The sequence below is a fragment of the Stegodyphus dumicola genome, chromosome 10 (genome assembly GCF_044657685.1).
Source record: "Stegodyphus dumicola isolate Sdum_Otavi_A_Nest chromosome 10, ASM4465768v1".
Classification (NCBI taxonomy): domain Eukaryota; kingdom Metazoa; phylum Arthropoda; class Arachnida; order Araneae; family Eresidae; genus Stegodyphus; species Stegodyphus dumicola.
This window is the reverse complement of record NC_140777.1, coordinates 171,762,594-171,776,586: the sequence shown is the minus strand read 5'-3', so window position 1 is coordinate 171,776,586 and position 13,993 is coordinate 171,762,594. Positions and strand designations below refer to the sequence as shown.

At 36.2% G+C, this 13,993-nt stretch overlaps 2 protein-coding genes across 2 annotated transcripts in view; one reads left to right on the top strand and one right to left on the bottom strand.

The window, feature by feature from the left end:
* The window catches only part of LOC118186662 (uncharacterized), a 241,765-nt gene that overhangs the window by 22,395 nt on the left and 205,377 nt on the right, over nt 1-13,993 (bottom strand). Inside the window, exons 9-10 of the mRNA XM_035356785.2 lie at nt 9,425-9,687; nt 3,052-3,339 (exon numbers count right to left, since the gene is read on the bottom strand). Coding sequence (XP_035212676.2) covers nt 3,052-3,339; nt 9,425-9,687 — 551 coding nt within the window. The remainder of the gene's footprint in view (nt 1-3,051; nt 3,340-9,424; nt 9,688-13,993) is intronic.
* Nucleotides 1-13,993, top strand: part of LOC118202489 (uncharacterized) — a 100,260-nt gene that overhangs the window by 81,251 nt on the left and 5,016 nt on the right. The gene's annotated exons all lie outside the window — the stretch shown is intronic.

The window sequence follows — 13,993 nt, the reverse complement described above, 5'->3', positions numbered from 1 at the left end:
CGATAGTTCTCTGCGCTATATATTCTGGGGAGACATTAGTGTGTAGTTAGAAAGATGACACTCGAAGGAAAGACGTGTAGTCAGACGTGGTCGAAGTAAATATAACTTTCATTGGTGGATACGAACTAATTATCAAAACTTATTTTTCATTCCACATGATCATGGACGCAATATGCAACCCACAATTTTATATAGAGTATCACATTTTAGATAATGGCATGGTTAGCAACACCACAAAGCAAGAGGAGCGAAGTATCGTCTTTTATCTTCAGCTAAAAATGAAGTTAAAAATTAGCTAAAAATCAAGTAAAAATTGTTGCAAAAGATAGAACTAAATGTATGTTATCGTTGTTATTGCAACCAGTCGTATATCTAAGAAAGCAACTTCATAGGGGCCGAAGAGGGAGAAAATGGTTCTCAGTCCGCATGAAAATCGGAATTGATTATTTTACACAGTGTATACAATGTATCATGTGTTAGCAACACTTATGATACATGGAAAAGACACAAATCAATATAAAGTTTGGCAAAAACAGCCATAACATAAGTGTTAGCAACACTTATGATACATGGAAAAGACACAAATCAATATAAAGTTTGGCAAAAACAGCCATAAATTGCAGTATATTTATAAGGTATTTCTCCCGCCTTCTTAGCATGCCTTCGTAGCATGGTGGTCTGCACGCTGGGCGCGTATTCCAAAGGTCCGTGGTTCGATTCCCGGCGAAGGCGTTGCTCATTTTTCAATCTCTCTTGCTTCCAAAAAATCCTAATGTCTCTATATATTTTACATAAAACTTATCAATTTAAGTCCGACTGACACAGGTTTCTGTTTTAAAGAAGCAGAAAATTCTACCACATAAAATTCTTTGGTAATTCAAAAAGAAGAACTTATGTCAGTCGCTCTTGAAATCAATAGATTTTGATAAATTTTATGCCAGTCTAATATTTTTAAACATTTTTCGTTAATTTTATGTTACAATAACGGAGCAAATGTTTACAAAATTTAATAGTTATGCTTATTATAAAATATATGTATCATGTTTGCTATCATATCAGAGATATTACAGAAACGCAGGTATAAAATGAAAAATACGCATGTATGTCACTTTTAAATCATTCATTTAATTAAACAATACATAGTTTTAGCCTGAAATAAAATAATTTTAGCCTCGCCAAAAATTTTCTTATGTAAATAAACAGTAATTGCATTTTTGATTTACGCGCTTCGAGTTGCGAACGTTTCGCGGAAGTCTTGTATTTTTGTATATCGGTAGAAAAAACAACATCTATTTCTTCTTTTAAACAAGTTTCAGTTCTTTTGTCATCACTGTTATTACATAATGAAAAATCTGTATATATGTATGTTCCTCGAACTGCGGAAAAACGGCCGTACCAAGAGCCACCAAATTTTGATCATACGTAGTCTTCCACTCGAACATGTGTACCTCGAACCCGGAATTGTGAATTTCGAATTTGGTTTTCCTTCACTTCATATTTCGTAGAAATTTAATGAATTCTTAATTAATAAATTCGACGTTTTAAAATCGAGGAGAGGCAAAATGGAATGAAATAAAACACTTTTATCTCAGCTCGCCAGATGATTGATAAAATGCATATTTAACTTTCAGCTTTGATCAAGAACTCATCTACTTAAAAGCAGTGTGTATCCTATCTAACTGGTATACACCTTGTTGTTTGCATTTCTAATATACGTTCCACACGCCGTGCCATTCCAGCCAGTGTTTCGAAAGGATCTCTCCTTGGACCCCCGTTATTTAACATTTATGTGAAAGATGTTTCACAGTTACTAAACACTATACTAGGAATATACACAAATGATACAGCATTCCTTGCATAAAATACATTTTTGAGGCTAGTCATACACAAAATCACATGTAAGCCCTTGCGGCTAATCAAGGGAAAATGCAGATAAATATTGAAAAGCAGTGCCAATCCCATTCAAAGAAAGAGCAAAGATAAACTAGAATTTACAGCTTTATGGAAGTAAACCTCTCCTCTGGGTTACGCAAGCCTCTTATCTCGCTGTTATCCTCGCTAATACTCTCAAAAGAGCCCCCACACATTACATCTATTATTCAGAAGTTTTCAGCGCGTAAAGCTAGACTCTTCCTCCTAACTGCTCGAAACAGCGATCTTTCTGTAACCCTAAACTACTCGTTAACAAAGCCACCTTGCTTTCCAAGTTATGCTATGCCTGCCCTGTCTGGAAATACTCAAGCCGCGCTAATCGAAAGCAACTAAAGACTGCGCAAAATATTGTTCTTTGACAAATATTCAATGAACCTTAGTATATTCGTAATAATGAAATACGTAAAGAATTCAATGTTGTGCAGCTTAGAAGTATATACTATAAACTAGACAAGGAATTTCTTGAAAAATCTCCGTTATGCTGCAAAACTTCCCAGGGTGATCCTAAATGTAAATATGGCCCTAAAGGCAGCGATTATTAGTTGCGTTGCTTACATTTATTACTTATGGGTACCAAAATGTAAACCTAATGAAACTTCTAAATGTTTGGACTTAACATCTTACCACGATTGGCATTCTTTGAAATGACATGATTAAAAAAACAAATTATTCGACAGGAATAGTGCTCCGAGCACAGGTACCCTGGCGACTGTACTCTTCCATGTTGTCAGAAATAAAATACCTTATCTTCCACGCTCCAGCATTCTGGTATTCAGTAAAGCGTAAGATATATTTAATTTTAAAATTTAATCTTTTATCAAATAACAAACAAAGCGATTTAAAAGCAATGAACGCAGTTTTTAAAATTTTTTTTTTCTACTTTTTAATCTGTTTGATATAAATAAAAATGCATTTAAATCACGAGATATCTAATCAGAAATATTAAATATTTTTATGAAATTACAGGAGCTGGACTCATTAAGATCTTTATGATAACTATTTCGGACGTCCGGGATTGCCTTTCATTTAGTCCTTCACGCATGAGACTCTTAAAACTAATGCGAAGAAAGTAAAGACTAAAATTCCAATATATATCAATGAAAATTCCGAAAATCTTACCTGCAAATCTAGAGACACCGCCCTTTCCAAGATGGCTGAAATGGACGCCTTTTTATTGGCTCCATGATCCAACTTTGTCAGATCTCCCAGAGAGGACGCTTTTCTTTTACCTGGACTCGATTGTTCTTCTTTTTGAGGAGAATTTCTCCCATTTACATGTGCAGAGTTAATAGAGGATTCAACCTTTTGGTCCGAAACTTTAGAGGGAGGAATGAAATCTGGTAAGTCAGATGCTGGCGCAAGTTCAGATGCATTGCTCTCCTTTTGGCTCGATTCGAATGCTATCTTCTAACAAAAATAATTAAATATTAATTTCAGATATAAAATAGTATAAATTTTATTTTAATGTTTTGTTTAAATTCTAATGCATCTAATGTTTAATTTCTAATGCAGAGTTTTACTGTACAGCTATCAGAATATGCGAATGAAAGAAAAAATAGTGCACAATTATTTTACACAGTACATTAAAAATACAAAGCCAAAGTGCTTAGGGTGACAATAAATGTATCTTCGTGGATGTGCGCAGAGTTTTTTTAGAAAGATTGTACGATTTATTATTTCTGAAACATGGATCGTAAATCAGTTCTTGCAATTTAGAAAATGAATCAAATGAATTAGTTGTTCTCATAACGATAATTTCGATTGCGTGATAACGTTTATGAAAAGTATAGAAAAATAAAACTTTTACAAGTGCCTTCTACAAAGAAAGTTTCAATAAGTAATCCCTTACACTGTAAGTGGAATTTTTTTAGTAAGTGTAGGTGGAGTTCTTAATAAAAGTGCTCAAAACGCTATAAACTTTATGTTTTAAAATAATTTCACTTTGAAAAAAAAAATGATGGAAGCATCAATTTTAGAGCTCCACAAGAAAATGAATTATGTCAGACTTAAAATATTTTTATCTATAAAAAATGGTGAAAACATAAGTTTTAAAAACCCACGTTAAAAATTCAATTATGTTATATAAAAAATGTTCAAATTTTAGCTTTTCTACAAATAAGAATTTTGAAATCAAATTTTATGCCCAGATATTAAATTTTGTAAAATTTGGCGAGAAATTTAAACTCACCGAGAAATTTAAGTATTTATCTTGGCGATTCGAAGAATAAAATTATGCTTAAGTTCCAAGATTTGTAAAAATTTACCAGTAGTTTTTAAAAAATTAGCTCTCAAAATTTTTAGCTCTACACTGTTAATTAAATTTAATATATATTTATCAATATCGGTTTTTTTATTAAACTTACTTGATTCTTTCTTTGGCAGTTCGAAATTTAGGTTCAATCCAAAAAAAAATTCGCAGCTATTTTCTGATTTGTTTAAAAATTTGTATATTTTAGTAATTTTTATAAACTTTGCGAAATTTTTTGAACTCTAATATCCAGAAGTTTTGCAAACATCTTAAGGTAGATAGATATATTTTTAAGCTACCTACAAAAAATTTAAGTTTTCTTATTCAGGATTTCCTAAGATATATGCGAACTAGCGTGTTTGAAATTTGGAAAATTTGTTATAAGGGATAACAACTTCAAATGCGATTTACGCACTGTAACAGCTTTAAATGTTATTAAAATCTTTTAGTTTAAAATAAATAATTTAATTAGATGAACATTAAGGTATATGTGAATGGCAATGTTTGAAACGCAGGCTCGAGTGCCACGTGCGGCTCTCGCACGAAGAATGTAATTTATTTTTAAATGTTAGAATTCTTTCTTCTTTTTGTTTTGTATGTCGCCATTTTGAGTGATAAATAAAGTTTTTTCTGTGTTCTATCAATGGAGTTTGCTTCATATTGCGAAAGAAGTATCACAGTCTTAATTATTTTGGAGGCACCGACCGATATCAAATAATCGTGCGTATTTGTATTTTATTAGTTCATCACTGAACATAAATAATATTAGTGATACCAGATTATTACTTCCTGTTAATATTGAATTGCTTTATGTTATTAGTTCATCACTAAACGGAATATTAATGATATCAAATTATTACTTCCTGTTAATATTGAATTGTCTTACTTTATTACCGTATTGGATATTATTTTTAATATTCATTTTAGTTGTCCAGACAGTAGACATATACGAGGGCCATCCAGGAAGTAGATTACGTTTCCGTCTGTGTCCGCTAGGGGCGGGGCTAGCGCGGCCATCTTGGGGTCAGAGCGTTGCGCAGCTCAGTCTGCATCTAGCCGTGCTAGTGAGAGGTTCGTGCTGTGCTCCGTTCAGATACTGTGACGGTTTGAAATGTCTGCGTTAATTGAAAATCCCGCGAGCTGCGAGGTGCGCTCAGTAATAAGGTTTCTGACTGCAAAAAACTGTAAACCGATAGAAATCTATCGGCAGCTTCGTGAAGTGTATGGGGACAACATTATCACTGAAGGTGGAGTGCGTCAGTGGGTCATAAGATTTCAAAATGGCCGAACCAATGTTCACGACGAAGATCGAAGTGGGAGACCCAGCATAGTGACCGCCGAACTTCTCGAAAAAGTCGATGCTAAAGTCCGTGAAAATCGAAATTTCACAATAACGGAACTTTCTTTGAGTTTTCCACAAATTTCGCGAAGTTTGTTGCACGAAATCATCAGCGAAAAGCTTGGTTACCACAAGTTTTGTGCAAGATGGATTCCAAAAGTCTTGACAGAGGACCACAAAAATCAGCGAATGGCTGCAGCGTTGAACTTTTTGGACGCTTACCATAAGGATGGTGACTCTTTACTCGATCGCATCGTTACTGGTGACGAAACATGGGTGAAACATGTGAACTGTGAAACGAAATTGCAATCAATGCAGTGGGGGCACACAAGTTCTCCCCAAAAACCCAAGAAATGCATGCAAACAATGTCGGCAAGGAAGATGATGGCGACTGTTTTTTGGGACAGAAAAGGTGTAATTTTGGTGGACTTCCTGGAAAGAGGCACTACAATAAACTCTCAAAGGTATTGCCAAACTCTCCAAAAACTCAGAAGAGCAATTCAAAACAAGCGCAGAGGAATGTTGAGCTCTAAGATCTTGTTGATCCACGACAACGCCGGGCCCCACACGGCAAATGTCACTCGTAAAGTTCTTGAATCTTTTAAGTGGGAGTTGTTTCCTCATCCGCCGTACAGTCCCGACCTGGCACCGAGCGACTTCCACCTATTTCCAGCAATGAAGAAGTGGTTGGCTATGCAGCGTTTTGATGACGACGCACAGCTGCAAGAAGAGGTAACGAAGTGGTTGAAGGCGCAGGCGGCCGAATTTTTCGACGAAGGAATTTCCAAGCTCGTACATCGCTACGATAAATGCCTTAATTTGTATGGTGACTATGTAGAAAAGTAGTATTTGAGTGTGGCTTTCATCTGTATATAATAAAATTTGTTTCCTATACTTTGTTTATTTTTTTATTCCAAAACGTAATCTACTTTCTGGATAGCCCTCGTATATTGCTCTTTGTTGTTATTCTTATTTTAGTCACAATTAATGTGGCAGAGAGTATGAACTTTATATAATTTAAATATTTCATTTTTGAGGTATACGTATTTAACAGAGTGCATTTAACTCCGTGATTCATGTTTTCATTAATTAAACAAATTGATTTGAGCTACTTTGAGGAAGTATAAAGAACACAGTGTTCCTTAATTTTAAACATAGAAACAATGTCTTACTTAGGATGAGCTCGTAAGGAAGATTTGCAAAATCTCGCTGCTGAACTTGGAGTTCATGTGACTGCAAATTTGAAAATAGTCGATTTAAAACAGAAAATTGTTGAAAGTAGAGATTATGATGAAGTATTCGTCAAAGGAGTCTTAGACACAATAATACAAGAACGAAAAGAGATGGATGAAAGAGAAGAACGTAGGAGGCAGGAAGAAGCAGAAGAGCGGAGAAGGAAAGAACAATATGAATTAGAGCGATTAAGACTTGAAGCGGAGACAGTCTCAAAATACCGGACAGATCCGGCCGAAAACGGAGCTGCGTCACCTTATGCAGAAATTCGATGACAAGAAAGGAGATATCAGTCTATATTTGCTATTGTTTGAAAGGCAAGCAGAATTGATAAATAAGAATTTGTATCTCATTTACTAGGACTACTTCCTTGCGAAATAACCCAGTTAATAGCTAGAAAATCCTCCGGTAAAGCTAAAGACTTTGAACATGTGAAGAATTTATTGTTAAGACGGTTTAAATTAAGCCCGGAAATGTTTAGGCAGAAATTTATGAAACATCAAAAGAGTACCGAATCCACATGGGTGGATTTCAACTATGAAATAGAAAATTATTGCAAAGAATGGGTGACTGGTCTAGGAGTTGAGACTTTTGATCCGTTGCTAGATTTGATGGCATTTGACCAACTTAAACGTCGAGTTCCTCCTGAAATTCGAGATCATTTTCTTGACGAGTGGGTAGAGATGATTTCATCTAAAAAATTAGCTGAAAAACTTGATGCCTATGAAAACGTTCGCGGAAACTTTCAAAAAAGGCCTGTAGTGGAGAGGCAGGAAGAAAGATACAATGCACTAACTCAAGGTAAAGTGAGTTCAGATAATAAAAATAAAAAAAAAAAAAAAAAAAAAAAAAAAAAAGTCATCAGGATTTAATTCGCAAAGCTGGTTTCGTAGACCTAGAAGTCCACGTCCAGATGATAAATATGAAAAACGAAAGTGCTACCACAATGCTATCAGTGTGAATCCTATCAACATTTAAGACCCCAATGTCCAAAACTTAAGAATAGTACTGAATCTCCTGCTAATCTTAACAGAATTAGTGCAAAACCAGAGGATAAATTTCTAATACCTTATACTAATACGGGTTACGTAAATGGTCATAATATTCCTATATTAAGGGATTCATGTGCTAGTATTGATATAGTTTGTCTGAAATACATCACACCGGAAATGCTGACAGGTGAAAATGTGTGGGTGCAACAACCATTAGATTTGAATCCAAACTGTTTACCATCGGCTGAAATCGAACTAAATTGCGACTTGGGCGAGTAATAACTAAGGCTGCCATTATTAGAAATTAACTCGACAAAGGAAGGTATTTATTAGGCAATCGAACCTTTGCATTGTTGAATAAATAAATCAAGGAACCTGATAGTCATCCTCACCAGGTTTCATTTCATGCCGTCTCTACTAGAGCTCAAAGGAAAAGAAAAATAGTTGAAGAGAAGATCTTGGAACTGATGAAGGAAGAAAATAAAGCATCCAGAGATGTCTTTGAAGAAGAAGTTAATTTACCGCCGCAACTAAATACGGAAGATGAAGCCCTCATGAAACTGGTAAACATTGACTCAAAAGAAGTTGCACAACTTCAGCTTATTGATAAGGAACTGTCTAAAATCATCCAAGAAATTAAAGAAGGTACATGCAAAAATGAGAACTATAGTCTGACAAGAAAAGAGCTTTTAGTTAAAAAAACGACGGATAAAATGGGCTTTGAAGGAAGCTTGTAGTTATACCTGAAAAACTCAAGCCGTCAATTATAAAGATGTCTCACGAAGGAACTTCTGGTCATTTGGGTGTCAAAAAGATCAAAGACAGAGTTGCTAGATATTTTTAATGGACGAGGTGTTACAAAGAAACGGAAGATTTTTTAAAAACCTGTGATGCTTGTCAGCGCGCTGGAAAAGGAAATGACAAAAAGAAGGCTCCAATGACATTAGTACCAGCCATTTCTGAAATATTCACTAAAATAAATGTCGATGCTGATGGTCCGCTACCTATTTCAAAGACTGGAAAAAAATATATTATTACAGCTCTGTGTATGTCGTCCAAATATCCAGATGCTGTTGCGGTGACAGACATTTCTTCGCCATCTGTGATTGATGCATTCTTACAGATTTTTTAAAAATCAAATTAAAAAAATAAATCATAAACAATATGCGAATTATATTTGGATTAAGCGTAAATTCTGGAAGAAGGAATCTATAAGTTTAATAAATACATAAAAAAAAAGAGATCAATAAATATATGTCAAATTCAATTAATATTTGAGGAGCTAAAATTTAAAGTTTTGAAAGCTAATGTTTCAAAAACTACTCGTGTGATTTTTAGAAAACTTGGCAGTTTGGCATAATTTGAGCCGTAGAATCGAAATATGTAAAAAAAATTTGTCATGTTACTTCAGATAAATTCCGATTTTGTGTCATAATACCTATATTAGGAGATATAAAGAAATCTAATATATATTCTAAGTCGCGCTTTCGAGACATGAAGAAAACGTAATTCAAATTTCGTCAATCGGCCAAGTAGAACGGGAGATATAGGAACTGTACATCCCCCCCCCAGTGTACATGTCTAGCATAGTGCTTAAGGAAATAAAGCCATCTCTTCCGAATACCCTGTGCCAATTTGACAGTACTGTCGGAAGAATAGTAAGAGAGAATTTAAATTTACCTCGGTTTCTGGTAATTGCTGTTGCTGATCATCTACTCTATGCACAACAACTGAAGTTTCATTTTTAGTAGGTGGAACGGGAGGAGGAGCTGGTGCTCTTCTTTTTGCGGGTGTGCTGGTCTTGCGTGGGGGTGCTGTTGGCTTTTCACCTTCAGTATCTACTTCAGATGTCGTTATTACTTCTTCGGTTGAGATTGTAACAACATTTTCATCCGAGGGAGCTTCTTTAGATGTGTCCAGACTTTTGTCCTCGTCAGCAGCATCTTATAATAAAAAATAATTATCACTTCATTTGCGAAATACCACTTCCTAATGCTAGATAGAATATTTTATTTTTACTTTTAAAAGACAATTTCAGCAAATTGTTCATATACACTCTTAGAAAAAAAAAAAAAAAAAAAAAAAAAAAAAAAAGACGCACCACTACGCACCGAGAAGATATAAAAAGCAAATTGGACACAAATTGATATGAATACAGGTTTCGACGGAAAATGCAAAATTTTACATTTTGGCTGCCAGGGAATGAATGATTGTCGCTACAGCGGCATCTGATCTGCGCAACTGGCAGGATATTTAAGACGAGAAATTACGTCACGAATTTCATTCCGTGTACTCTGGTAGACAGTAACTATGCCTCGCATACAGGTGCGCGAACGCAGATGTCAGAATTTGAGAGAGCTCGTGTAGTTGGGCTCAAAGAAACCGCTTGGTCTTATCGGCGAATGGCTCGATATTTGAGCAGGAGCGATGCCACTATTAGACGATGTTAGCAGGAATAGGTGAACCATGGCTGAACACAGCGTCAAGAAGGAAGCGGTAGGCCTAGAGAAAAGGCAGAACGTGAAGACCGAGCAATCGTCAGAGTGGTCCTCAGAGCCCCAGCGACTGTACGTGCAACTAGTGCTTCAGTGACCGCAAGGACCCTTCATAGACGGCTCACAGAAAGGGGACTGATGTCACGGCGCCCCTTGCGCCGACTAAAATTGACCTCTGTACAACGTCAAGCCCGTTTGCAGTGGTTTAGGGCTCATTCGCACTGGAATGTCACTGACTGGAGTAGAATAGTATTCAGTGATAAGTCCCGCTTTGAACTGAGCCCCGATGACCAGCGAAGGCGAGTCTGTAGACGCCCCGGACAGCGGTGTGATACCAAACTGACTGTCTTCCCGCACACAGGCCGACAACCAGGAGTGATGGTCTGGGGTGCCATTTCATAGTAGGACCCCTTTGGTTGTCATCCGTCGCAACTTTACAGCACAGCGGTACGTGGAAGAAGTTCTAAGGCCCATTGTGTTGCCCTTCATGTCACGCCACCCTGGGTTACATTTCAGCAAGATAATGCCCGCCCCTACACTGCACATGTTTCTACTGCTTGCATCAGTGCTTGCCGAACATTACCTTGGCCGGCAAGGGTGCCGGATCTCTCTCATATTGAGCACGTTTGGAGCATTATGGGCAGGGGCCTCCAACCAGCTCCGGGATGTTGACGGTCTAACGTGCCACTTGGACAGATTGTCGCACGATATCCCTCAGGAGGACATCCACAACCTTTATCAATCGATGCCAAGCCGAATAACTGCTTGCAAAAGGGCCAGAGGTGGACAAACGCGTTATTGTTTTGTGAAGCTCTATCACTTCAAGAAATCATCCAATTTTTCTCAAACAAACTGTAATAATTTGTTTTTCTGTACATGTACATCACTTCTACCGATTTTTGTCCCATTCGGATAACACCTTCTCGGTGCGGTTTTTTTTTTTTTTTTTTTTTTTTTTTTTTTTTTTTTTCGTCTATGAGTGTATATTAGCAACCTGAAACAATACATACATTATGTAGCCAATGAAGAAGTAAAAAGTAGGAAATTGCGAAATTTATCATTTATGAGGCGAAGTTTATCTCGTTATTTTTATTTTGCTGTTTTAAAAGTATGAATAACATTTTTTTTTTATCTAAAACTTTCACATTTTAACTATTTAACAGTTATTAAAAATTCTTTTTTAATATTATTTTATATAAGAAATAAACTTTTAAGACTATTTCTGAATTTATAAAAAATTACAAGTGAAGCTTAATGAATAAAAATAAGCGATTTGCATTTTCTGTTAAACATAAAAAGACTAAACACATTTTCACATGATTTTTGATGAGGATAAACAATTCAGTCTTCGAAATCTTCAGGTTGCAGTCCAGGTCATTACATACTGATTTCAAATTGGCTTTTATATATTATATTACTTTCTAATTATAACGGTAACGTTACGTTCATTACCTTTGATAAAATTATGTAAATATACAAATCCTGCAATATATATATATATATAATATTCGCAATTAAGGGAGAAATCTACCTAAAAATTGGCGCTATGCAATATGCTTTGTATGTTGTGCAAGATTTATGATCTCAACATAAGTTGCCTTTTAACCGTTTGAGTTATCGCGCTTCACTTGTCCCGCATGCCAAAAATACGGCGCAGCGCGATAGCGCTTCTCTTGTTTTGTATCGAGAATGCGAAGACGCTGCTGTTGGTTAGTCTACTTTACGCAATTATTGAGAGCAGTTGTAGTGATATCAGTAGCAGTTGTTTTATAGGAATTGGAAATTGTTTTCATTTTTTTTACCAAGTGTTATACTGATAATTACGAAATAACCCATGTCAAGTTCTGATTCATTTGAAAGTGACTATGTTATGAGAAGTGATAATGAAGAGTAATGACCTTGAAAGTGATAGTGGAAGTGACATCATCATTCGTTCTAAGAGATTACGAGTTATTAATGATAGCAGTGATGATGATGAAGTAACAAGTACCTCCGATGACGATATTATTGATGAGTTTTTACCCTAGGATACAATTTTTTCGAACGAATCGAATACTTTTTCTGAAGTACCTGGAACAAAGCATGCCCCTCCACCTGATGCGAAAGCAATTGAATATTTCAATAATTTTTTTTCAATTTTCAATTTTTTTTTCAAGTATACTAACCAACAGCAGCGTCTTCGCATTCTCGATACAAAACAAGAGAAGCGCTATCGCGCTGCGCCGTATTTTTGGCATACGGACAAGTGAAGCGCGCGCCGGACTCAAACAGTTAAATACATAAATCAGGATTTTCAGCCAGGATGGAATTGGGAGTTTTATACTACTTTCAGGGATAAAACGCGGTTAGACTTTTATTTAGCCATTAAATCATACAATTTTAATAAGTAATTAATAGTAATTTATGTTAATATTGATTTAGCAATTTAGTTCATGAATATAAAAACTACTTTTATTTAAGTTTTGGTGTTTATCAACATTTTCTTCACCTTCTTGTTGTTTAATTTATAAAAATATATTAAAAAAACAATCTAAATCGAAATACACTGCTGAACACTTGTCAAGGATGAATCTCAAATTGCAGTGTAGCATAACATTAAACGGAGGTGGACGCTAAGCAGGATAAAATATTGCTGCCAAACTCTTCAGGCATTAGAATAATGGATACTTATTGTTCAGGAAAATACAGAAGATTTCGAAACATCCAAAAGTAAAACAATATTTTTATAATGTTGTGTACGGCGATATGGAAAAATGCACATGAACGAGAGAAGGCACGTTCGAGAAAGGCGCCAGGAACGGGATATACAGTGGATGGACAAAAATATGGAAACACCTTGTGAAATGCATGTTTGAAAAGAAAGATTGATTTTAATGAAATATGTCGGTGGCGCTGGCGTTTTTGACTACTGACGCCACCTATACAACTTCGTAAATGTGCTAAACAGTTCAGTTGTTGTCGGAGTACTGTTATGTGAGGTTGTCATTGCATTATGTCAGAGTTAACAGACTTCGAACGTGGCCAAATTGTTGGAGCACGTATGGTAGGTGCTTCCGTAAGCAAGGTAGCCGAGGTGCTTAGTGTTTCAAGAGGTACTGTATCGAAGATTTATTCCGCATATTTGAAAAGCGGAAAAACATCATCTGCTAAATCACAGCGCGGACGAAAGTGTGTCCTGAGTGATCGTGACAGACGATCATTAAGGGCAATTGTGACGAAAAATAAGAAGACCACAGCTGCAAAAGTTACTGCTGAAATGAATGTTGTGTTACCGAACCCTGCGAGTACCAAAACAATTAGAAGGGAGCTTCATAAACAGGGAATTGCTGGCCGTGCTGCAATTGAGAAGCCACTCATCAGTGATGCTAATGCCCGTAACAGGAAAAGGTGGTGTTTAAGTCATAAAGCCTGGACTATAGAGCAGTGGAAGCGAGTAATATGGTCTGACGAGTCTTCTTTCACATTGTTTCCCACTTCTGGCCGAGTTTACGTCTGGAGAACGCCATCTCAAGCCTATAATACAGACTGGTTGTTGCCAAGAGTGAAACATGGCGGGGGTTCTGTTATGGTTTGGGCAGCCGGTTCTCTGCTAGCCCCATGATAACTGTGTCAGGGCACATGACTGCCAAGACTTATGTGAACATATTGGCCGATCAAGTTCACAAACTTTGTTCCCCGATGGTGATGGTGTCTTCCAAGACGACAAAGCCCATGTTCACACAGCTCACATTGTCCAGGACTGGTTTTCTGAGCA